This window comes from Protopterus annectens, chromosome 3.part0, assembly GCF_019279795.1.
Source record: "Protopterus annectens isolate FY-2018-M chromosome 3.part0, PAN1.0, whole genome shotgun sequence".
Classification (NCBI taxonomy): Eukaryota; Metazoa; Chordata; order Ceratodontiformes; family Protopteridae; genus Protopterus; species Protopterus annectens.
Window position 1 is genome coordinate 1889422994 of NC_056731.1, and position 26715 is coordinate 1889449708.

General features: G+C 40.5%; 1 protein-coding gene across 5 annotated transcripts in view; it reads left to right on the forward strand.

Moving 5' to 3' along the window:
• The window catches only part of LOC122797160 (cell wall protein DAN4-like), an 800950-nt gene extending 779219 nt beyond the window's left edge, over positions 1 to 21731 (forward strand). For all 5 annotated transcript variants that reach the window (XM_044065971.1, XM_044065974.1, XM_044065970.1 and 2 more), the window contains one exon: positions 19344 to 21731. In XM_044065971.1, the coding sequence (XP_043921906.1) occupies positions 19344 to 20581 (1238 nt within the window). In that variant the 3' untranslated portion in view covers positions 20582 to 21731. The remainder of the gene's footprint in view (positions 1 to 19343) is intronic.
• Positions 21732 to 26715: the final 4984 nt, after the last annotated feature.

The following is a 26715-nucleotide window of genomic DNA, read 5'->3' on the forward strand; positions in this document are numbered from 1 at the left end:
AAGCAATTCACAAAGAGACATTGGGAGATATATGTATATCATCTAAATATGCAACAAAGTCTAGAACATCTAAGATTTAGGATCTTTGCCTGGAAGTGTTTACATAGGTATTTTTATACCGCAAGTAGACTCCAAAGAATTTTTCCTCAGGTGGATAGCAAATGTTGGAGGTGTGACTGACAAGAAAGAGGTAGCTGGGAACATATTTTTTGGAAGTGTGATGAGCTGGCAGACTTTTGGGATCCCCCGCAGACTGCTCTGTTGGAAATGCTGGGTGACCAGATTGGACTGACTGGGGAGATTATTTTTTTTTGAGTTATGCTACAGAATTGGAATTGCGTAGACATAGTAAAGCCTTGCTGAGTCTAATTATGGGTATGCCAAAGAAAGCAATTACTAGAAAATGGAAAACAAAGTGTAGACCAACTTTACTAGAAGCAGTGAATATAGTAACAGAGATAAAACAACTGGAATTGGGATCTCTAGAAAAGGGAAGGAGCAAACTACATAGGGAAAAAATGGGAATTGTGGGAACAATATATGCAGAGCAGGAGTGAGGTTTAAGAAGCAGGACTTGAATGAGCTATAAAATGCGTAACTAACAATGATTGGATAGTTTATGTGATGCTATAGTGTTTACAACTACAGTTGTTTAAATGGTGTCTGTGATGTGAACTGTAAAGTGATATAATGTTGTATGTGTTTCATTTGTATAAATGTAAGATTGCCTTTGACATATGTGTAAATTTAATAAATAAGTTTGGAAATAAAAAAAAGCCATGTCTTGCATCAAAGCTGGAGCTTGAACTGCTTTTTGCTAAGCAGCTGCCGGATTCTTTCCAGCCAGTGTCTTCTCTTCACCTTTTGTTGTTGATTTTCTTTCACTTCTGTAAATTTGTTCTTTGCTGGCACCCAGGGAGTGCATGTTCTAGCCAGTAACTGAAATTTGCTCCAAAAGACAAATTCATTGGCTCTTCTGAGTTTCTGTTTTCTCACTGGGACAGCTGAAATTAAGTTGTTACTCAGTAAGCAGCCATCTTGGACATCTTCGTTCTTTAGCTTTAAGCCAAGAGGAGAGGGCATTCATGGCTTCCTCATGCTTGATTTTAATGGTTTCTACTGAGGGATCCAACCTGTTGATAAATATGTCATCAACATATAACCAGTGATACATTCTCATACTGGCTACAAGACCCATGCTTATGAAATGGTGTACAGTAGTGATCCAAGAAATTAAACTTGGTAGACATCTGTCAGCAGATCAAATGAGATGAAAAATGTTTTCTTACTACATACCTTTAGCAGGTCTTTTGTTTAAGTAAACTTGACAAGCCAGTTTACAGAAAAGATTCTCATACTGTGTTACAAATGTCATTAACAGAATGTTGATGAAAATGCCACCTCCTGGTTTTGTTGAGCTTTGTCTAAATATCAGTAGACAAAAAGAGCACCTGTAAAGGTGCTGTGTACCCATTTGAAACCATGTTGAAAATAATGATCAAGACTGGTATTAATGTATGCAATGAGTTGTGTTGCAGTGACTTTAATGTTTTACTAATGCAGGGCAGATGGAGATTGGGCACAAGTTGGACAGAAATTTGCCAGAGGATAATTTTTAAATAGATTGATAGTGATTCAGATAAAAGGAACAATGATAAAGGTATTATGCACCTGCAAAAATGTGGGGTAAAAGACCATCAGTGCCTGGACTACCATGGCAGGTGATATGCTTTAGGAGTGTATTAGTTTACTGTATGGTTGTAAAACAGAATGTGTTGGGAAAGTGCAGCCTTACATGAGTTCTTGCAACTTTGTAAAGATTTATTAGGATGTCAGTGTAAGAATTTGTAGTATAGCATAGGTCAAAAACTGGACTGCTGTTTCTTGGAAGGAAAATGGTACCAGATGGGCTATGTCTACCTGTAAGCAAATACGTTTCTCTTCAGAAGTTTCTCTGGTTCCTAAAGGAATAAAGTTGTTCCTTGTGGAATTCAACTTAAGATGAATTGTATAGATATTTTCTCTTGTTACATAGGAGATGTAATCTTTGTATTCTTGCTTTTGTTGCCTGCATTCTTAACCTGAGACCAGACTTTGCATATTTGTATAATTGTTTGAATGGGTTATGTGGATAACCCGGGAAGAGTTGAAGTGTCTTACTTTCAATGCAAAATAGATTGGTTAAAGAAGAAGGGATATATCCAGAAATTCTTAAGAGGCCATCTTAAGAATTGTACTGAGATAAGGCATAAGACCTGTCTGCTAGTAATACAGAGATACCATGATACAACAGAATATAAATTTATCAAACCAATTTTCCAGAGACTTTTGGTTTAGGTTTTCTTGCAGAAAATGTGGTTATAACAGGGGAGTGGAATCAACCTGAGATTCATTAACATTTTACAAGATAGTGTAGTTAAATCTGTGAGAAGAGTGGCCATACACCACCAGCTAAGGAAGATTCAAAGACGTACTTATTTTGACCACATTAGGCAGTGAAGTACCACAGTTTGCATAATATGCAAATGACATCATAATGATATTGAAATGAGCAACATTATTAACATGAGGGTAATGTCAGCTGTGAATGAAAGTAAGTAATATGGCAGTAATTCAGAAACTGGCATATTCCATGGGATGAGATGCTTCTGCCAGAGCTGCTGATCACAGCAAAATCTTGAAATTATGAGGAGGGGGGGGGGACGACTATGAAAACATGTATGGAATACATGCTGCATTAGTAAATATGTATATGCAGAGATGTATCTTGGGTGGGACAAGCCACCCAGAGTGCAAGGTGTTAAGGGATAGGATCAGCAAATGCCAGTCGGGCAATACTGCAGTATTGGCAATCAGAAGTGAATGCCAATACTGCATTTGTAGTTAAGGCTGAAGGGCTTCAGTGTTTTGAATGTGGTGTTTAGCTGTAGCAAGTCACTTGTATTTGTCGCAAGTAGTTTGCTACACTACTCCAGTATTATATTTTGGTCCTCAGTTCAAGCTTGGAGAGAACCATTTTTTGTGAAATTCGAGTTGAGGAACATCAGATTGGGGAACTGCACAGAACAGCAAAATACCCATGTATACTTCTGTGTATAATGCAAGAGGTTGTCTTACTGGCAGTAACCTTAGTGGTGCATGTTATTGCCTTTGGGACAACTGAGTTATCTGTCTGCATCTAACATTTCATGTCCTCCATAATACAGAAATAGAGAAATGCTTCCATGTGGATAGATACACCATGCAAAAGCTGTCTTTATTTGTGTAGCCATCATATGCAGGCTTGTGAGTTTGTGGGGTACCTATCCTTTTGGACACCAAGAATTGTGTGGCTTTAAGAATGTCAGCTACTGGAACTTTCCACTAACCAATGGGAGAAACGGGGTGGAACCTAGATGTCTGTCCCAGGGATACTTCACCAGTTAAGTGCCATACTACAGCATATGGGGGGAGCATTCATGGCTTCCACACAACTCAGGTGAGAGAAGCAACATTATGCAGGCATTGTATAGCCTAACCCATTTCAGTAAAGATCCTACCTGTGGATCAGAGACAATGATGTGTCACCTGTAAAGGGTTGCATTCCATGAATTTTCAGGTGGTCTGTAATGCACAGGCCATAATATGCAATGTACCAAAACCCCATTCATTGCCTACTACATGACATTTGGTACGTGTGCAACTTAAGTCAGAAGCTTTTTGCAGGATAATTTTCCACAAGTCTATCTTGTTGGCAATAGCAGTTATGCCGTGGAGCCATGATGCATAACACTAATTATAAAATCATAAACCATGGCATAGAATACATACAATACCACAGACCAGCTTATTGTTGGCCATGTGTGCATACTGTGAAAAGCCCACTTCCATTGCCCAGATGTCTCTGGTGGTGCACTATTATGTGACCTTGAAATATGATGAAAAATTCAGTAAAATCTTTGCAGTGTGTACAGCATTGTAGCATGTTGTCCCACAAACAGGTACAGCAGATGAGCAACATTCGTGAGAAAGTCCTGTAGTTAGCGGCAGGAGGGATACCTTATAAGGAGCTCATGGAGGAGTTGGCTGCAGAAAATAATGCAAGGTACAGGCATGTACAATTTGCTGTGGCACTGGCTAAGAGACAGCATCTGGTTCATAACTATGAGCCACATTAAATATAACCATAAAAAATGATGTATGGAATAATACTTCCAAGTTGGGCTGTACAGTGCTTAGATTGGCCACACTATACATCCGACACAGGTTACCCAGGAAACTAAGAGCAGTGCACATTTGTCATCATATGCACAACTTGGGGGAGGTTACAATGACAAGTGTCAAGAAAGAGTAATGTTTAGGTTGCTACAGGGTGATGGAGTGTGTGTTTGTGTCAGAGTGAGTGAGTGAGTCAGGGCTGGGTGAGTGTGAGAAGCAGGCGAGATAGGACAAAGATGGGATAGTTTCTCCAGTGTGGTGTGACTATGCAGTGGTGGACATTGCTGATATATGTCTGGATGTGTATTGACATATCTCTGGCAAACAATGCAGCTCAATCTAGGGGGTGTAATGGACAGGTCTTGGCACCCCCTAGAGATACATGTCCCCATCTATAGGGCTGCCCTCTCCTGAGAAGGTCCCAGCATACACAGAAGGTAGAATGGTCTGAAAGTGAGAATGGTGGGATATGCTGTGGGTGGTCTCAGTATGAACACTCTACCCACATCTGTGTCCATGGCATTCAGCAGTGCCATCAACACTGGATAGTACTGTAGACGTGGCAGCAGTGCAATAGGTTTTAGATTGTGCCCTCTTCCTCTTGTAGTGGGCTTCCAACCTGAGGTGGAGGTGGACCAGCCTTGGGAAGAGTGTTGGCATAATGGGCAACTATACACAGATGTCTGCAGAATGCAGGCTCCCTACACTTGCTCTCCATAATGCTGTTGACATATGGCCCAGGCACTCCCACAGATTGTCACATAGACCACACACTACCCTGATCAGCTCAGCTATGGCTGAATTGGTCTCTGCATATTCATTGTGTAATGGCCATATACACTGTCAAATTAGAAGGAAGGTCAGTAGCCTTGGCATGGATGGCCACTGGTGAGGTCCTCAGTGGGCTGGCACCAACTAGTGGCAACTGTGCTGCTAGAGATGAGGGTGCTTCTGCAGCTGATGTGTTCGTCTCATCCTGCTTGTCCTACAATGGCATTATGTATCTGAGGGTGGTTTGCAGAAGCACAGGAGCTATTCTATGGAAGGGGGTGAGAATATTGCCATCATATTACCCATATCTGTCAATAACACCTTGACACCAAACTGTGTCAGGATTTGGCTATCATCATCATTGGATATAGGCATTCCCTTTCATCAGGCAGGCCTTATATTCATGGTGGTGGAATCTGACATCACAGCACCTGTGAAAACATATAATCATAACTCAGCATATGGACAAGCACTTCAACATCTGCAGTCCAGTGAAAATAATCTTCTCTAGCAAAGTGCTTTGGAAAATCTATGATAATAAACTTTCAGCAGACTGATATTGTAGCTGTACTGTTGATGTTGTGTAATACAAGCTGTGCTCATTAGTTGTATGGCCCTGAGTCAGACTTGTAATATGGATGGTACCATATGTTGCATCCTACCCACTTGGAACATTGCCAACTGATATTCATGGCACTCTCTGCAGTTCAGCACCTAAGTCCAGAACTTTACCTTGGATAAGAGACCTGTCTGGACTCGCAGAGAAAGGGACACCAGGAACAACTCTGTGTCCGGGATGATTCACTCCTATGCCAGATCTGTGCCTGTCTTGGTGCAAGCATGCGCAGTTATATCAATGACCTTTCTTACAGACCCATTCATAAGTCCTATTTTGGCCACAAACAGCATTGCTCTCACAAGAAAAGTCTTCCCATACATAGGAGCATCCACCAACCATGCTCATGGAAAGCCTGAAGCATGAAGTCATTCCCTGTCTAGGAGAATTTCCCTTGTAGCGACAATCTGTGTAAGCTAGTGGCATGCTGTATTACACTGAGTAACATACAAAACTGCCCAGTGTTAATATGATAAAATTTATGTGCCACCCATATTACGGGATTAGCCACATGAAGTGCTGTAATCTCTGTAGAAAAATTAGGCATGTTATGTTTCTGGTTGTATCTTAGACTTATGATATGAGGTTGCATTACCCTGAACAAGAAATCTTGTGGAAATATGGGTGTATGTGGACAGCTCATGTCCATCTGTATGTTTGTGAAGCACAGTGGCAAACATACTGCCCTTCTCTAAACTTTTAACAGTTACAACAGTGGTGAAATGCATTGCGTTATTCACGAACACTTGAAGTGCTGTAAGCCCAGCAGTGGATTTGCCTGTCATTCTTTGACCACCTCCCTAACAATGGCATAGATAGCAAATGACAAATATGGTACGTCTGCTCCCACAATGCACTCAACTGGTACATGAACCCAGAGAGTAGTGCATGTGCAGCCCTGAGGCAGGTTGAGGCCTACAGCAGGGCATCCCTCAGAATGTGTATAGTCCACCCTACTGTTATCCACATAAATTATCCTATGTGGATCTGTGTGGAGGCCCCCTCTCCCCAACACAGTAGTCAAAATCCATACATCCAGTACCCTTCTACAGATTTAAGAAGAGAGAGGCCATACATGCTAGAGAGACCTTAGGAAAATCTTCCTGTAAATTGATCCCTGAAGCAGAAAAGTATTTTCTGCAAAATACGGTGAAGCAAGGTCAGACCACCAGATGTAGTTAATGTTACTATAGGCATCCTTCACCTCCTGACTACAAAGACACACCCACTTCCCCACTGCTGCAGTCCATAACGAGGAACTTGTAAAAGGTACATGGACACAACACCTACACAGTTAAAACATGGAGGCATGAGGAATACAATGTTCACCGCATGCACAGCCATTAGAGGTACAGGTGACAGCCTTCCCATTCCCTTTGCCCACAGTGGAAAACGCGTATCTAATGTGTTGCTACCCTCTCAGCATTCAAACATGTACTAGTCAAAGGACTTGCACAGAGTACTGCCTACCTGACAGATGTAACCCTCCCTTACAGTACATCACAATATATATGTTAGCATATGTGAGTTAATCAAATCATTCCCAATACTTACATACCAACAGTGACTGGAACATGCACAGTTCTCAGGCCTAAACTAAGGCCTGTGCATCCCAGCTAGTACCAAACACATCAGCCCTTACTGTGTTGCAGTTATACTACCACGTTATACCACTTACTGTTGTCCTGCCATGGCAGAGCCCCCCACCCTGTTCACATTACAAGTATGCACCTGTTGACATTTACACATAGGAGCTCAAGCTCATACACTAATGTTGTGTCAACTAGTCTGGCAAACATCACGCAAGTAAATCCTATATACAACACAAAATGAAGGTAATACTACTCGTAATCACTTACCTCTCTTGACTGGTTGTGTATCTGGTAGACTTTATGCTGCTTTTGTGATTCCTCACTCTATATGTTGCTGACCGGCAAACGTATGTAGTGAATTGAGCACTCTACTGGTTGATATTGTTTTTTTCATGCAGTTTTGGGGCTGTTAGCACAGTCGTTATGCAGAAGACATGAGATAGGTTAGAGTGAATGTTCCAGAATCAAACTTTCATTTTATTGCACACTTCACCTAGGCCATGCTAAAATGCTCCAACATCTTGCACTCGCAGGAGTGGCTGGGTTGATGACTCCCTGGGGGGAAGGGGGGAGGGAAAAATCTCTAAAGTCTGTAGAGGCACTAAAATGCAGAAATGGAAATGTAGATACTGTAGTGCTGCTGGCACACACATTGCATGCTGTAGTTCAAGCCTAAGACTATCCTGCCATGCCATGTATATTTACACTAAGCTGCAAAGGTACAGCAACTGATTGTGCTATTGTCACATATGACAAGAGGCATGCTTAGCAGATGTTTATTCTGCCACTAGGTACCTCTAAGATTGATCATCAGACGCAGATGGAATAATGTTTTGCTCTGTTTCACAGTCATTGTAGTCAACTCCTTTTTTCATTTTCTACATGTGGTCGGGGTGTCACAACAGTTGTCACCACACCTTTTGCGACAGCATGGTTGACTCTTGCAGGACTTCTCTCATGAAATCCATCCATCTTTTTGATGGACATTCTTACTTCTCCTTGTCTTCTTCCTGTCTCTCCCAAATCTTCTTCACCAAATCATCATCTGCTATCCTGCACATTTGCCCAAACCACTTTAATCTGTTTTCTTTGATCTTTGTTGTAATTAGAGCTAATTTGGCTTCTTCTCTGATGTCATCATTCATTTGTCTGTCTTACAGAGTGCATCCCTCATCTCATCTCAGGCACAGCTTCTCCATCACCTCTTGCTTCCTCAACTGCTCTGCCTTTACTGTCCAGGATTCTGTAACATGCATAAGTACTGGTTGCACCACCTTTTTGTAAACCTTACTTTCCAGCTTCTTGGACATTCTTCTGTCACACACTACCCTTGACACTCTGTGCCATCTGGCTGTATCCCATCTTATTCTAGCTTTGACACCATCAGTTTAGATTCCCCTTCTCCTCAACCACTCATCCCAGATACTTTAACGTGTTACCCCATTCTACGTTTTCCTTTCTATCTCAGATGTCATGTTCTTCTCATTTCCCTCATTTGATGCCATTACAATAGACTTATCTGTACTCAGTTTCATCCTGTGTGCTTCATTTTGATAGTCCATTCTCCTCTGTCATGTGCTGAAGACACACTTCAGAATCTGCTTGCAATGCCACATTGTCTGCATACAGTAAATTTTCTGCTCTGTCACTTCAGACCTGTTTGTTAATGTAGTTTTTCACCAGTATGAACAACAGTGAGCTCATAATTGAACCCTGATGCACCCCCACATTCACTCACACTCACTGAGAACCTCTCTGTGAGTCTGAACACTGTTCTTGTCATTAGGTGCTTGCTCATAGAATGTTATAATTGTACCAATGTTTCTGGGTCTGCTAACCATCATGTGACTGACCAGATTAGCTTTATTCCAAGCTTGTCACCTGCTTTCGCCAAGTCATGAATGCCCAGTTGGACTTTTTTCTCATGTCTAGCTTTGCCACTATGTGTCATGCTGCAAACACTGGGCCAGTTGTGCTACATCCTTATCTGAATCTGAATTGCTCAAATCACTTTTTACTTTCTGCTAGGTGTGTACTAGGCTAATGACCACTGGGGCCTTTATAAGCCTAGACATGCAACCCAACTGTATCCCAAAAATTATTGTGCCTTAGAGGTTATTTTAAGAGATGTATGTTAAAGCATGATTTTAATGGCTGCATTTGTCCATCAAAGACATAAATGTTAGACCAGGGATGAATTTCCACTTTTCTATCCACTAGTCCAGTTTGAGTTTGTATAAGGTTAGAGAAGGACTCTACTTCATATGGACAGGAAGCCTATTCCAGAGAATGTTTGATTCTGTGATATACATACCTGTCCCTCCAGTGTGTCCTTTTTAAGTTGCAAGCAATGCTTAAATCCTTCAGTCTTGCAGTTTTGGTGCTGTTCATGTTGTGGATGTGCAGCAGGTTCAACAGACAGGGATCCAGGGATGCCTTGTATGCCAGACATAAATCTCCTTTGAGCAGTCTCTAGGAAACAAGTACAGAAATAGGACTTTGAGGTGGTCTGCATAGGACATTGTGTTTGCACACTGTATTCTTTTTGTGAGGAATCTCTGTAGACATGCCAGTTGTTGCATGTGCCTCATCCGGTACATACCAGTGGGAGTGTTATACTTAATGATGGGTCTGATTTGGGCTGAGTAAACTTCCCTGGACCTAGATGCCATGCCCTTACTTATAATTTGGGTAATATAAAATGAGTTTCTTACTACCTAGACACACATTGGTTAAAAGCAAAGTTACTAAATGCAGGAGTCCCCAAATACCTGACTATTGTGTCTACATTTAGGGGTGTTTTATCTGTGAGGTAATTTCCTTGAGTGGCCAACTTCCCAAAAGGTACTGTTATGCTTTTCTTGGTATTGTGTTTTAAGCCATGGCTTTGACACCATTCATTTGGCTGTGTTAGACCTACCTGTAAAATTTTACTATCTTCATTGGAGGGGGGTTATGATTGCTCCTAGGCTGCGATCAACCGTAAACTTGGGAAGGCGGATGCCCTTGTTATTGGCCTTAAACTTTTGAAAAATAGATATCAAAGTGGGGCAGACCCATCACAGAGCCCTGAGGAACTCTACTGATCACTGGCCTATTTGTGGAGGATGTCTCTTCAGTCTTAACTTGTCTGTAAGTCAGCTGGCTGTCCAGTGAGTTACATAGGGAGTTGTGCTTAATTCTGTGAGTTTTACAATGCCTGAGTGGGTTACTGTATCAAATACCTTGTATACATCAAGTAGGCAGTATGCACCATTTTGCCCTCCCTCATTCATTGTCTTGCTGACATTCTCAGAGTTTCACCAGATTCAGCAGGCATGACCTGCCTTTGAAAAAATGGAACCAGGTTTGGTCTAATGTCTGAAGGTTTCCTATATCACTGTTAATCATTTCCATGATATTTTTTCTATGACTTTGCATGTGGGACTAGCCAGACTAATGGGTATGTAGTTCCTAGGATCTGTTAATGGCCCTTCCTTGTGCAGGATGATGACCATTGCAGGCTTCCATTCATGTGGCTTGAAGCCTGTGTGGTGGCTAAGGCTGATGAGTGACTGCAGTGGATCTGATAAGTCATACTTCACACTATTTAGCAGGAGTCCAAGGATGTTATCGGGGACCCATCAAAGCTGTATTCTTGGCCATAGAGATGCCATTTCCTGTGGGGCACCAGAGGGTGACAGGGGCATCCACTTGGAGCTGAATTTGTCCACCAGAAGATTTGATATATGTTAGGGTTTCTTGAACATGCGTCAGTTTTACCAACAGTTTGGCACACTGCTGTATGCTGCCTTTAGACTTCGAACATAGCTAAAGAAAGTCTTATGGTTGTCCTTGATTTGGTATGCCATCTTTAAATTTGTTTTGTTGGATTTAATTAATCCTCGCAGTTGTCTACTTGATGAGAAAATGTTTATCTTTTTTGTTGGTGTTACACTTCCTAATTTTAGTTATGACTTTTTTCATTTGTTGTACAGCCTGTTTAATTTTGGATTTCACCAGGGTGATTTGTTTTTGAGTTAGTTTTGGGCTTACTTCTGGTAGGCACAGCAGCCTCTATGCAGTCATTGACATTGTTGTACTGAATTTCTGTGAATATTTCCATATAGCCTGCTGTGTTATCTGGGTTTTGAGGGGCTTGACATTTTGCAAGGTTATCACTTAATAAAAGGTAGTTTTCCTTGGTTTCTGTGTGTCTGCGTCTGTACAGGGCACTACTAATCTCTGCTGCACAATGGGCAGCAGCATGCAAACTTGCCAAATTTATATGTACAATTAAAACTAAGCTCTCTGCCCAATAAAGCGACTACACCTGCAGCTTTCTTACGCATTCCCGAACTCAGATAAACCAGGCCACCACCTACTGCCACCTGATGGACTGTACCAGTCCTCTTAATGTAAAAACACAAAAAAAGATTGCTTGAGAGTGAAATGTTACCACAAACACATCTTAAACTACTTGGATAAAGCAATTTCAAGAATTAGGGACCTTTAAAATGCAAAATCAATAAATAAAGCAAAAGTAAAGTAGTAGCACTCTAAAACAGTTAAGATTTATTTTATTATTTTGCACTTCAGTTTTCTGTCAAGGATGGGGCTGGAGTAATTTAGGACCTTCTTGAAGTGTGGCGAGGGAGCCAAGCATATGAGAGCTCTTGGAAAATGAGCAGAAGACAATTGATGGTAAAGGTGGTTTACTCAAGAGCAATGCTGGTTTGCTGGGTGGGCGCTCATTTAGTATGGATCTATGGAAAACAAATGGATGAGAAAAGTATTTAAATAGCTTACACAACAGACAATATCAATGAATGGTGGGGAGGAGTGACTTTGGAAGACAGATTACCATAAGGGGAGAAAGAGCCACAACCTTTTAAAACTACAACAGGAGAAAGGTGTGAAGGTTGGGGAAAAATTCAAGCTGCAAAAAAGCAGAATAACTAGAGGAGGTTCCAGTTGAATAAAGCCAGTATTGGAGCCCTGGTCCTTTGACTGTAAGTTACAGGTCAATGACTCCAGGTAGGTTAGAATTCAAGAAATTACAGCTTAACTTGAAAACTGGCTACTCTGTGCTAGTCAATGCATGTAGTATTTGTGCAAGACTCAGAGAGTTACTGGTACAGTTTCAAAAGTGGAGCAGACACAAAGTCCCTCCATACAAAAGGAATCCAACATGAACCAGGCAGTGGAATGCAACTTTAAGCAGATTAACAATAAGCAGACTGTAAGACTAACAGTAAAACTGGAATATAAACAGCTATAAAAACAAAGAAGCACCTGGAGCAGAGTTCACAATACTGCCATTACTGCAATTCTAAGGCAATAGACTGCAGAACTTTGCAAGTAACACTGTCTGTGGAAAAAATGCAGTAATAACTGCCTAAATGAGGCTCAAAACTGGCAGTAGTTCACAGTGTTGCTATAAGACTAAGGCCACAGACAGGTCTCAGAATACAAACAGCTAGCTTTCACAAGTAATTCTACTTTTGGATATAGATGTGCTATAATATGCAATGTATAAATTTTGCTAAGATTTTGCAGTGATTAATAATCTTCCCAAAATTGCAAATGAAGATACAAGACTAAGGTCCCAAAACAAACTTAAGAAATGAAAAACCAGAATCCCTACTCCAAGTAGCCAAGAACCAGACTCAATAGTATCAAATAAAAATATTTAATTCCACAACAAGAAAGACTCAGTAGAGTGTTACTACTGAGTCTTTCTTGTTGTGGAATTAGATATTTTTATTTGATACTACTGAGTCTGGTTCTTGGCTACTTGGAGTGGTGATTCTGGTTTTTCTTGGTGCATTTTTTCCACTCCGTACACCATTTTGTTAAACTTAAGAAATGCAGACAGATAACTTATTTTGTCTAAAACATGGGGAAAAAAGCAGAAACTTACAAAAAAAGTATCACCACACAAGTCACTGTAAGTGCAACTTAATATTTAACTTAATGTAAATTAATATTTAAATGTTCAAGCAGAATTAAAATAAAATATTTTTTTCTTTCATTTTTGTTGAAAAGCTCGTTTCTCATAGTTTCATAGGATGACACTAGGCTATTGGCTCAGAGGTTCTTGTAACCCTAGCCAAGAATTTTGCCCATGTTCCCACAAAGTCTACACTTGTTTCCCCTGCCCAGCAGGGAAACAGGTGGAATCCCAAAGTTGTAGTTTCTGTTTCCCATCCAGTTGTCCAGGTTCCTTATAAAGAGTGCTAGACAGGTAATCTGCTTGACATGGAGAGGGAGTCTGTTCCACAGATGGGGGAGTCTCTGGGACACAAATCTGGCCCACCAACAAGTTCTGTTAATGTCACAGACAAGGTTGAGGTCTTGCATGCGGCTTGCACAAGTGGAGTTTGACTTACAGATATGCAGCAACTCCATTAAGGCTGGGTCTGAGATGGCCTTGTATGCCAGATGCAGATCACCTCTGAGCAGTCTGTATGAGCCTGAGTAGAGGGTCAGGGCCTTTAGCCTATTTATATAGAATAGGTGTTTGAGACCCTAGATTTTCCTGCTGAAGAACCTCTAGTCTCCAGCTGATGCATGTGTTTGGCAAGGTACATGTTGAAAGGGGCATTGTACTCTATAATAGATCTGATATGGGAGGAATGCAGTGATGTTATGACAGCCTTGTTCCTGGATGAAATACCCTTACGTATGAGGTGGGCCATGTAGAAAACCTTCTGTACAATGGGCACAAGGTGGTGGTTAAAAGTCAGGTTGCTATCAACCTGGGTCCCCAAGTCCCTCACAACTTATTGCATGCTTAGTCCATTGTTATTCATTTGATAGTTAGTGGGGATGTCATTTTCCCCAAAGGGGATAATGATGCATTTATTGGCATTCAGTTTGATGCCATGCTTCTGGCACCAGTCATTAGTTTTGGAGGATGTTCACATAACTAGGAGAATTTAAGACAGTGCCCAACTTGCAGTCATCTGCAAACTTGGTCAGCCATAGACCACTGGTTTTGGCTTACATCTCCGAAAAGTGTATCCCAAACAGTAGAGGCCCCAAGACCGATCCTTGGGGTACACCGCTCTTAACGGGTCTACTACTAGAGATGTCTTCCCCCATTTTGACTGAGTGGGTTCTGTCATTGAGCCAGCTAGCTACCCATCTGGTAACATACAGGTTGATGCCTAGCTGGGAGAGTTTATCTATTATGCCTGAATGGGGAATAGTGTCGAAAGCTTTGGCTAGGTCAAGGTAGACAGTGTGGAGTGCCTTCCCTTTGTCCATGGCTTTGGTGACTGTTTCGAAGAAGTCAACCAAGTTTAACAGGCGTAATCTTCCTTTGACAAAACCAAACTATGTAGAGTCAAGTGTTTGGAGGTTGCCAACATCCATTGTAATGCATTCCATGGCCTTGCAGATCAGGCTAGTTAGGCTAATGGGCCTATAATTGCCTGGGTCAGGGGACAATCCACTTTTGTGTAGAGGGATGACAGTGGCTGTCCTCCATTCAGCTGGGATGAAGCCGGTGCTCAGGTTTTGGTTGAATAGGGTGCCTAATGGAGCTAAGAGCTCATGCCCGAGTTCATGTAGGATACAGGCAGGGATGTTATTGGGTCCCATGGAGACTGTATTTTTTGCCTTTGAGAGGGCATTGAAGACTTGCTCCATGGTGATGAGAGGAGCAGGTGCTGGGGATGTCCTGGTTTACTGATGGGGGGGACGGTGGGGGTAAAGTGTTCACTGAACCTGTCTATCAGCAGCTTGGCTATATCTATGGCAGTTGTGTATGTGGTGTTATTGATCACCAGTTCAGAGCAGATTTGGGTGTTACCTTTGAGATTGCGGACTTGTGTGAAGAAGGCTTTATGATTGTCCTTAGTGGATGTGACCAGTTTGGACTCAAAATTAGCCTTAGAGGATTTCACCAGTGACCGCCTTTGCTTGTTCAGACAAAGAAGAGATTGCTTCCAACTTGGCCCCTGCTCCTTCTTGGTCCTGGACAGCAATTTTTTCATTTTATTAAAGTTTGTTTATTGCTGCTGTCTACCAGACAGGTTTACTCTTCCTTGAGGAAGATGATTTGGTCCTGTCAGGTACTGCTGAGTCCATACAGCTGTGTAGGGACTCGTATAGTTTTTTGGTGTAGGCTTGGACTTCAGTGCTAGTTCCAATTGAAGGGATGGTGGCTGTGAAGCTGCTTACACCTGCTGTGAGGAGATTGTAGTCTACTTTGGAAAAGTTTTTTTGTTTGACCCTGACAAGGGGGGGTCAGGGGAGATGGTGACTTCAAAAGTGATCACTTTATGTTCCCATCTTACCAAGGAAGATGACACTGTAGTGGTGCTACAGTGGCTACTCATGTTGGTTAGGAGCAGGTCCAGGATATTTTCACTCTCGTAGGTGGTGTCAACCAGCTGAGCCAATGCATTGGCATATACGAAGCTGAAGAATCTCTGGGCATTCATGTTTGGGCTAGAATAGGTCTTCCACTCGATGGCTGGGTAATTAAAGTCACCCAGGATCAGGGTAGAGGGTTGAATCTTGAGAGATACAAGTAAGTCCAGATAGGTGGAGTGGGCGTCCTGAGTCATGGTTGGGGGTCTGTAACTGGCTATGATTTGAATAGGTGTTTCACAGTTCAAGGCTTTACTACTGATTCTAAAGCCCTGAGTATGTTCTTGAACTCCTGTGCTTTGATTCCCATCAACTTCCAGGTGTTCAGCATAGCCTGTGTTGACCTTGGAGCCTTCACTTTGTCATTATCCTTCTGTTATATTTTTGTTTTTTAATTTCCCTTCATTTACATTACTGTTTTATGCATTGTCAGCCACAGTTGTGTCTGTGGTGTGGCAGTAGTCCCCTTTCTGCCATTAATAACCATGCTTCTCCCCCTAGCCGATCTACCTCCAAATCTGCCTTTCTATGACCTGGAGGTATCCCTGGTGAACCTTCTGGATGTTGTCCAGGGGGAGTGTTATAGTTCCCCAATGGGGTTTCCAGTGACTCAGTTATCACCCAGTGGGAGTTGGAGGAGTTCAGAATGGAGTCTGTGTACTGGTGACTTGATGCCCACAATGGCTACTTCAAGAGAGTCTTTGTGTGGCTGGCAGAATCTCATTGTTGCTTGGCACTGCCTTGTGTGCCATTTAATAAAGGGCCAAATGAAGAGAGTGGTCACAGTGGTGACTGAGCTCTTCTTGGGTGTAATCCCGGGCAGTGTGTAGAAGAGCAGGGTCCCCACATTATCCCTCATCATAGTTTCCACTTCCTTGTGGGTCACCTCTCTCCCCAGTACTTGTTTTGCAGTCCTCCCTATCACCAACTGGGCTGTTTCTGTCTGTAAATCTATGTATTCATTTTCAAACCCACAGCATTTGTGTTTTCTATTTGTTCATGTGCACCTTCCTCCATATCTCTACCTTCTTTCCATCCACTGCCTCCCCATCTGTCCTTTCACCACCTTCGTACTCAACACTTCCCTTTCCTGTATCCTTATGTCTGTTCCTCTGCTTGCTTTTCCTTTCTGACTTTACTATATTCCCATTTTCTCCCCATTTCAGTTATCAAAACTTCACTGAATTACTGCTGGGAGCCACTAATTGACACTCCGCAGTTGTTCTCATAGCATTACTGAGTTGCAATTTTGCATGCAACATGCTGACTACTGCTGTTTGACAACTCTCTAAATGCCCTTGCAAAAACATCTCTCTCCCTGACAGTGCTGTAATTTCTGCAAGAACTTTTATTGTTAATACCTTAGGTGCAAAATTCCTTCTTAACTAATAATTGCCTTCAAGCCACATCACACCTCTTGGCATCTCCGCAGTGTCTTGTAGAGTCACATAAGAAATGTTCATAATTAGCATGGTTTGTTTAGTATATGATGTCCGTTATCTAGTAGGAAATACTATGATTACCACACATAGAATTTAATTGAAAAGGGAAGTGTGACCATTTAATGCAGACCAAGTCCAAGTTAGAATGTGGTCAGGCCAGAATCTGTTTTAATTTTTGGGCAGTCTTAAATATTTGGGCAGATTTTATGAAGTATATCTTTAACAATTATTTTTAGAGGAAATTAGGCAGAATCAGTAGACAGCATTAAGTTTAGGTTTTTATATATTGCATATTTGCAGAGCACCAAGTCTAGTTCATATTCAGTCTTGAAAGTTAAGCGAGTATGCAGTTGTGTTGTTTCCTGTATAGGAAAAGGGTGCCACCTCTTCTTCTGTTGCCTGATCGCTGACTACTAAAGTCATGATACTTTCCATGATGAAGAAAAGCATAGGTGAATTGTGTTTAAACTATGGCTCTGCACTGTAACTATAGTGGTATGTGAAGCTTTGGCAGTAGTCCATAACATAAGCAGTGTTTTTAACTGGCACATATATAATATATGTGCTTAGCCTGGGGGCCGAATATGGACTATTGGAGAAGAATTAGTTTGTTTGATGAAAGTTGGACAGCAGTGGGGGTAGATAGGAAGGAGTATGTAAGCAAGGTGTACTTGTGCAGAAAGAAGGCCGTTGTGGAGCTCCACTGGTAGGCTTTTAATAACAGATGTTAAGACATTAAATAACAGGAGTAAACAGAAACAGAATAAAAGTGAATGCTCTGGCATAATCAGAACAGGAGCCAGGAAGCACATGTATAATGGTTTTGGGGTGCATATAATAAACAGAGGTGTGGAAGATACAGGAAGTGTTGAAATGTGGAAATGGTTGTAGAGGTAGTGATATTCTGTGGCCCGAGTGTAGGAAGTATGGGCTAGGATTAACTCCATTCAGCAGTTTCTGAGTAGGCAGCTGTGATAACCAATGAAGAAAAAAAATAACTGTTTTAGTAGCTGAGACATAGGGTTAGTAGAAGCAACTTTAGAAATGCAGGACTAGTTTGCCTACTGTACTTAACAAGGGAGGGTAATATGGAAGTGTATATAAAGTTAAAAAGGGAGCTGCACAGCAAAAGGAGACGGCCAGAGAGCAGGGAATCCTATGTTAAAGAGGGGGAAAGGAGTAAAGGCCGAGTGCCAGGCCTTTAAGTAGTAATAGGTTAGGAGAATGCTCTGCTGAAGCCCCAAAAGATATTTAACAGTAAGTATGCAAAAAAGAAATTAGATAGGGTTTGAATGCAAACAAACTTCAACTGAGGGAATTGAGTCCTGTGAAAAATAGCATAAATAATAAATTGCATATTAGACAAATGTTTTTAACTTATTCCATACCTGTGTATAGCTTAGATTTTTGTACATTATCTGTCATGTTTACCTATGCATATGCCCTTTTATTGTTTGTATTTTTTTTACAGCATGGTGATTGTACTTGTATACACTTTCTGTAATCCTGTATGACTGTATTTTTAAATTGTGACTTTCTTTTCAAATTTTGTATATTTTTATGTTTTATGGAGCTTTTCTTCGTGGGCCTGGACTGAAAATGTGTTTTCTACCCAGTTGGACTTTCCTGGTAAAACAAAAGCAATACACTAACATTGTGAAAAACTATGGCAAAAAGGTAGCAAATAAAACTAATATTAGACTTTCTGTAATCCTGTATGACTGTGTATTTTTAAAGTGTGACTTTCTTTTCAAATTTTGTATATTTTTATGTTTTATGGAGCTTTTCTTCGTGGGCCTGGACTGAAAATGTGTTTTCTACCCAGTTGGAGTTTCCTGGTAAAACAAAAGCAATAAACTAACATTGTGAAAAACTATGGCAAAAAGGTAGCAAATAAAACTAATATTAGAAGGGCATACTCTGAGCTGAACTATGTAGATCAAAATATTGTTTGGCTGGGGTAGAATTTATTTGCCTCTTTCTAAAGTTTGCAGAGCAAAAATTAGTAAAGTTCAATAAGCTTCTGTCAAAATAACCTGAAATTCTGCATACTGAAAAGATGTTCTTTAGAACGTCGAGGAAAAAAGATCAAAAATGGATCTGTAAATCCAGTTGTCAAAAGTTAAAAATGCCACCAAGCATCAAAACTCTAACTTAAGATGTGCAGACAGTTTCTTAATCAAGCACATAGTGCCTAAAGGCTGGCAAGTAGCATGTTTCCATTCTCAAAACAGCATGACATTTACTGTTTTGTTTTGAACTTGTATAGTAAACTTTAACTCAAAGTTCTGGTTATAAGAATGATTGTTACACAGTAGCAATATTTATTTGTATTTATTTGTTGAATTTTGATTGTTTTTCTAGATTATACCAAGCCTGATAACATGATAAATCTGCGAGTGGAAAGATCTTTGAAGAGCTCAAATACAAATTCCTCAGATAATACAAGTTCAAGCTTGAGCAATGGAACCACAGCCGTACCTGCAGGTGATACAACTAGTAAAACAGAGTCTGCAAGTGAAATCCTCACACCAGTGACAACTGGCACAAACTCATCTGTGAAAGTAGAAACCAATGCAACAACTTCAGCTATACCAGTGGAAGTTAACACAAGTGAAAAAATGAATCCAGCAACAAGCAACACGGGTAATACAGCTGCAACATTTACATCTAACACAGTGACTAGGGCTGAAGTAACAGGAACTATTACAGATCATGAAACTAACCCAGAGTCCTCTAATGTGACACAAACACATCAGCCAGCTACCTCTACCTTGGCTGCTGCAACACCAGCATTTACTACAGCATCACATGAAACACTGACTGCAACTAACACCACACCTGCTAAGACACCATCAACCACTCTTCCTACAACAGTGTCAGTAACCAGTGGAATGCCTTCTACTACACAAACAACCAGTACAGAGACTCTTACCACTGCAATGGCAACCATCTCAACAATCCCAGAAATGTCTTCTAGTACAGCTTTGCAGACTACAGTTCTCAGCTCTGCTTCTACTACTGCTAATAATATAACAAGTTTTGTTTCAGAGAGTGTTCCAGCACAAGGTAGCACAAGGCCAGTAACATCAGCCACAGTACAAACAACTGTAGCCAGTACATCACCCGTAATAACAACCACAATGCAGACATCAGCAGCAAGTACCAAAGTTCTAACATCTTTTAGCACTGTTCCTGAAAGTACTCCTTCGTTTACATCTGCTATAGGTAATAGCAGTCAGTCTCCAGAAGCTGGAGATATTATTACCTCACCTTCAACACCAGAAAGCAAACATACAGTTAGGACTGCACTTGTCGATAAGTCTGGGCCTGAGAGTTCGACGACAGCTGTTAAAATGGCACTACCTGGCAATGATCACAGTGCGAAGGATTCCAAGTCTAACATAATTATTGCAACACAACCTTTAGGAAAATACTTGGTGGATAAAAGTTCTCTCTTCGCAGTTCTTTTGTTTGGAGTACTGTTTTTTATAGCAAGCTTAATTTTGTTTGCAACACAAGCATATGAGAGCTATAAGAAGAAAGATTATACTCAAGTGGACTACTTAATTAATGGAATGTATACCGACTCTGAGGTATAGACAGTAAACAGGTGAACATTTTTAATGGAAATAATTAAAAGCTCCTGGACATTTTGCAAAATGTGTTTAATACACAGCAAGTGCTTCCACATTAGAAAGTGCACTTTCCAAGCAGTGTCAAATGTCTGCTTTGTTTCTTTATTTAGTATTACATAAAATTAATTTTATTTTATGTACAAGGTTATTCACCATTTACATTTTCTGTGTTTCATTTTATTGTCATACAGCAAATTCAGTTTCCTGCATTGAGTAATAAAATAAGCTTTACTTAACTTTTCACTGTTTTTCAGATGCCATATGAGGTGAGGAGTGTACTTCTGAGAGACTTGGATGTAGTTTGATTATTATTTTAAATGAAAGCCTTAAATCACGAGCAACTGTACTACATTTTAGAGCACTGTTGATCAGTAGCTCCTAATCTGTTTACTTTAGAAAAATGTTTTAAAACCTGACCATGCCATGTGCTGTCGAACAGAAGTCAAATGGCCAAAACTGGATTCTTAACTTGTGATTAGCATTTGCAAACTTGCACATGTCTATAGATTTATAAATAAAATGGGGGTGTTGTAGATTGATTAATAAAATGGGGTTAATATTGTTTACATCACATTTACATTTTTATGCCATGAAACGGTCAGTATAGCGTGGAGTTTGCAAAAGCATGCATTAGAAGCTGTCTGCAATGCATTTATATTTGTTTTCTATGCCATAACACATGTCTAGATGTATTTTCTTAAGGATGAAATTTGAGTAACAGGTGGTAGTTAGCTGTGAAGCAGCCATGGCATTGCTTAATTGAGACTAGCTACCCCGTCAGTATTGTAGAAATACCATTTCCTTGAGGCAATGAAAAGTCACATGCATTTCTTGTGATTAAATGGTTGACTTCCTGGATTGTTACACAGTCCATTATCTGTATAATACTTGGATAGTGAAAAACAATGGTGTTAACAGTGGAAATTATTTTTTTATGGATAACAACAATAATTGCTACAGTGTAATAAATCAGTAATTTGACAGTGTTAAGTATGAAAATTTTGTGAAATGAAATTTTCATTGAATCTTCCAGTGGTAAAATATGCAAGTGTATTACAGTTGTAATTAAGGAAATGTTAATGACATTTTGAAGAATAAAAACTTTTTTTATTGATCCATGATTCATTTTGATACATAAACATTTTCCTTAGAAAATGTACATCATTGATTGCTGCCTTGTGTCCTGTGTTCGATTTTTCTCAGTTAATACTCAAAACTTCACATAAGTCTGGTTGTTATATGAACACATTTTGCAGCCTGCCTCATCCAGGTGTCACTGATCTGAATGTTCCATATATGACTTTTTCAGTCAAGATGAGACGTACCTCTCAACTGTACAGATTTTGGCAGAATGTCCAGATTAGTGCCTCTTATTTTTGGAATGTTTTTAATAGGATTGTGGCTTTCTGGTATCGGCAAATTATCGAGGAGTGAAATAAGAACATAATGACAGACATTTGAGATTCAGAATTTCTATCTCTCAGAAAATTCATGCTAATGCAGAACCTGTTATCCTATCGACTTTCTCAGTTTATAACATCAATATTTAAAAATTGTCCCTGTTTTAGAGCCTTTGTCCAGATTTCTTGCTCAAAGAGGTTAAGAGGTGTGAGTTGAGCATTTTTAAAAAATATAACTCGTAGCACTGAAATTACAAAGGGCTAATGCTTCATTCTATCTTGAAAAACAGCCTTAATAGTCAGAAAATGCAGTCATCTTTTAGAGATTATTTATAGTTTTAAGTAATACTTTCTTTTCTCTGCCATGTCCAAAGTCTTTAATTCTTTTCTGTACTCTAGGTTGTAGTTTGACTGTCTTCCGTGTACAGGTTCTGTGTCAGGACTGTTGACTAAACTGGAGAAAGTATATGAAAGACAGACAAATTAATCTGCAGCTCTGTACCAAAAATCCATCAGACCTGCTTATATCACTGAACTGGTCATTATTTTAGGCATTCTAAGGAATGTTTACAATTTTCTATATCCCACTTAAACACTCCCACCTCATTGCTTTCATGAATTTTGCATTCAAGTCAGAAGTTTGAGGTCAGCAGGAAAGCATCTGATAAAACAAACTAGAAGTACCAATTCCAACGAAGACTCTTTTTGGATGCTCTGCTGCATATTGGAATTAGATCCCTCTCACAGTCTAATACTTTTGCAGGCCTACTTACTTTCAGATGAACACTTCCATTCTGCCTCCACTAACAAATTAATAATTTGCAAAAAAAAGAGGTTATAATGTCCAATCCACTGAGGTATGTTTTTTACCCATGTACAGGTACATGGTAAACATACTAAACCTTCCCTAATTGTTTATATGACTGTTTCTTCCATTTTATATGCTACAATAGGCATGTAATCATTCTAATCAATGTACATGTTGCATGATTGTTACTGTTTGTAATACTTATGTGATTATTATTTGATTACAATTCTGTGTAATAGTTATGTGATTATTATTTGATTACAATTCTGTGTTCAGCTTTTCTCTCCAGGCCTTTACTGATGATGAACCTCAACCTTGTCAACATCCCAGTAAGCAAAACGTCAAGGACATACATAATTAAATGAGCATGCAGTAGCTTCAAGCCCCTTCAAACCATCCAGCGTGGACCACTTGACAATTTACCTAAGTTCAGGTTCAGTTTTATTTGGGTGCTTGTAACCAAGCGCTGAATAATAAAAAGGCTCAAATAATGCATAGAGGACTGGTAAGTATCCCCAGAACAGGGGCAAGAGCAGTCTAGAGGAGGCAATCATCCAGGCTGCCAATGGGCATCTGAATGAAAGTCCCCACCCTCTTGACTGATATGAACACAAATGGTAGTGCAGGATGTTTTACACCCTTGCTTGTGTGAGCTTCCACCTGCAAATTTGTGAGGATTGTTCTCACTGGTGTAGGATCATCAAGTTGCATCTCTGTCCAGGTATTGTCAGTGCTGTGTAAATCTTGCATAGTGGTAATATATGAATCAGAGCCACCAGTCCCTCCCCACAAAATGTGTGGCATGGTGCTTCTCACCACCACCCTCCCCTGCCTGTCTATTCCATTACCTAAATAGGTATATGAATTTGGATAAAACTCATGGTTCTATTTCTATATGCCACCAAGCCAGAACCTCCTAAATGTGGCTAGATGTGGTCTCTGTCACCCACTGAGGAGACTGCTTCAGAAATATGGTTCTGATAGGAAAATCAGCACCTCATAGAAGTCTTGATTTGCATTCCAGGAACCACCAACCCAATGTAATAAAAGCACAGGGGTCTAACCATCCTTAAGAGGCACTAAATAATGCAGGGTTCAATATGCTAATTCTAGAATTTTAAAGGCTGTTTTGGACCAGATTGCCAGTCAGTGTAGATATCACAGAACTGAAATAATACAAATATAACTGGAAGCACCCTAAGTAATCAGGTTGCAGACTTCTAAATAAAATGCAGTTGGTCAAGGTCCTTGTTAGGAAGTCCTACGTACTTGAAGTTTCAATAGTCTAACTATGAAGAGACTGTGCCATGTACGAAGGATGCAATGGTCCTTGGGAGCAGGAAGATATTTATTGTTAGTGATGTGCCTCAAATGGAAGATTTACAACTTGACAGAACATGGGACGTCCAGTCCACAAGTGTTGATCTCTTATTTGGAACTTTATGAAAATTTTAATTTTAGCCTCAAATTCCATCTTTTCACCATCATAAAAGATGGTGTGTTGTGAAAGTAAGATTTTCAAAGCAGCATAAATGGTTATGAGCACTGTGTTAAGATATTGAAACTTAAATGATTGTTTCATTTATTTATTTATTTTTGAATGTTTTTGAGATCTTCATCAAGGAAGTTTGCGGTAGACATTTTATAATGGAAGAATAAGAGAAACTTGAATGTGGTTTATTACTTTAAATTAATGCCTTAAATCATGAACAGCTGTACTCAGTTTTACAGCATTGTTGATCAGTAGGTCCTATCTGCTTATTCAGAAAAATGTTTTAAATTCTGACTATGCAGCGTGCTGTTGATCAGAAGCAATTTACCAAAACTGCATATCTGTGTAGCAGTGTTGCTGAAGGCCTATCCCTCAAGTGACTTTTTCTTGCAGTAGCACACACACAATGAACAACAGAGGAGCAAACATGGACCCCAGTGGGATACTGAAGAAAATGGAAAATTAGTAAGAGAAATTAATACTTGACCATATTTGGGGTGCGTCCAGAAAAGTATAGGCAAATCCACTCAATCAGTACATTATTCTACATATAGTCCAGAAAAATATAATGGTTTATCATATTAAGTACAGAAGAGAGCTCAAGAATAATCAAACTCTGATCCCTTACTATTGGGTCATTCAGAAGTCTAGCAAGGAATTTATTACTATTACCTCTAGTGCAGAATGTAGACTGGAAGGGATGATAAAACTTGTGTTTTGTGTAATTATTTATCAAGCTGTGAATAGAAAACCTTCTCAGTAGCCTTGCCAGTAAATTGAAGGTTATTGACTACGACATTAGTGATCCAGGTAATCCAGATCCAAGATGGATTCTTAAAGATGTGAAAAGCCAGGATGATCTGATAGTGTAGTACCAAGCTCATGAGGGCAGGAAAGAGTCAGTCTTAACCATGAAACCAGACTGCAGGTTGAAGGTTGCTTGCTGGGGGGGGGGGGGTTAATATCCAGGTAATGTAAAAGCTGCAAGGCATACCAAAACCAAAGGATAAATTCCCTCAAGACAATATTAGCTTGATGTTCTTCATTCCACATTGCTGCAGTCCTAACTATTGGGTAGTCCGCTGTCCAGTCGGCCCGAATACCAAAGTATATGGCTGACGTCGGTCAGGGCACATTAGACTGACGTCAGAACGTCAGGGTACTAATGCGCATGACCGACGTCATATCCTCAGTCTTTTTTGCCGCATGGTCCGATGCAGAAGCAGTTTTGCGAGTGCAGGTTGGCGTTCTGAAAGTTTCTGAAGTCAGAGTTTCAGACCGAATCAAAGTTGGCTAAGTACCCGTTAGAATATTTTGGTTTTTTCTTGCCTCAGTATTTAACCGGATGTCAGAAAAAGTGAATAACTGTATTTCGTGTGGGAAACAGATACCTCATAGGGATTACCATACTTTGTGTATACCTTGTTTAGGGCCTGAGCACGACGTTGTTGGATGCCGCTCTTGTGCTAGGTTTAACAAACGCACTATTAAGAGAAGGTTAGACTGTGCCAGGTTAGTTTTGGGAAGCGTTGTAATTATAAAATGCCGCCGGATGCTCCGGCCCGCTTCGCCAAAAGCGCAAGGACAAAGCAGCAAAGCCTAGAGTGGAAGAACCGACAGTCCCGGACGTCGGTTCTTTGGAAGGCTCAGTGGAGCCGGAGGTTCTGCCAGGAGTTTCTTTGGAGTCTCAGGGAGAGACTTTACTGTTACAGGATGTGTCCTCTCAGGAAGTAGGCCAGGCTGAAGGGGCTTCTCAGGTGGCTGTTTTTCCCTCTCTTCCTAAGGTGGTTAGGGCCTCCCCTTCTGTTTCCAAGGCTTCCTTAAGAGGCAGGCCTAGTTTAGCTTCAGTGGGGGTTTCTCCGAGTGTTTCAGGGTCTTTGCCTAAGAAGCATATGCTAAAAATGGCAGAGGATTTGATTACTATGATTAGAGGTTCTATGCCCCCTCCTGATAAGAGGCCTAGGGTGGAACCTGAGTTTGAGAGTTTTGAGCAATGTTCGGAGGCTTCTGAGTCTTCGGCTGAAGACTTGCAGGAGTATCCTCCTTATTCTGATTCTGATGTGGATGATTCTACTCCTTCAGCTTCGCCTCCTGAGGATTTTTCATTTTCAGAGACTCTGCATTCCATGAGGGAGCATTTTAAATGGGAAGGTCAAGATTTCTCTGATTCCAGGAAGAGGCTTAGGGAATTCTTGTTTTACCCCAGCATAGGCCTTTAGCTATACCTCCTGTTCTGAATGTGGTAGAAGATGTTTTGCAGAGGCTTCCCTGAATCCTGATTCTTTGCCTCCTGCCCCAGTTAAACCGGATAGGTACTATAGGGTGCCTGAAGCCCATAAGTATCTTTTAAGAGTCCTAGGGCAGACCCGAAACTGTCTCTCAGGGGCCTAAACGTGTG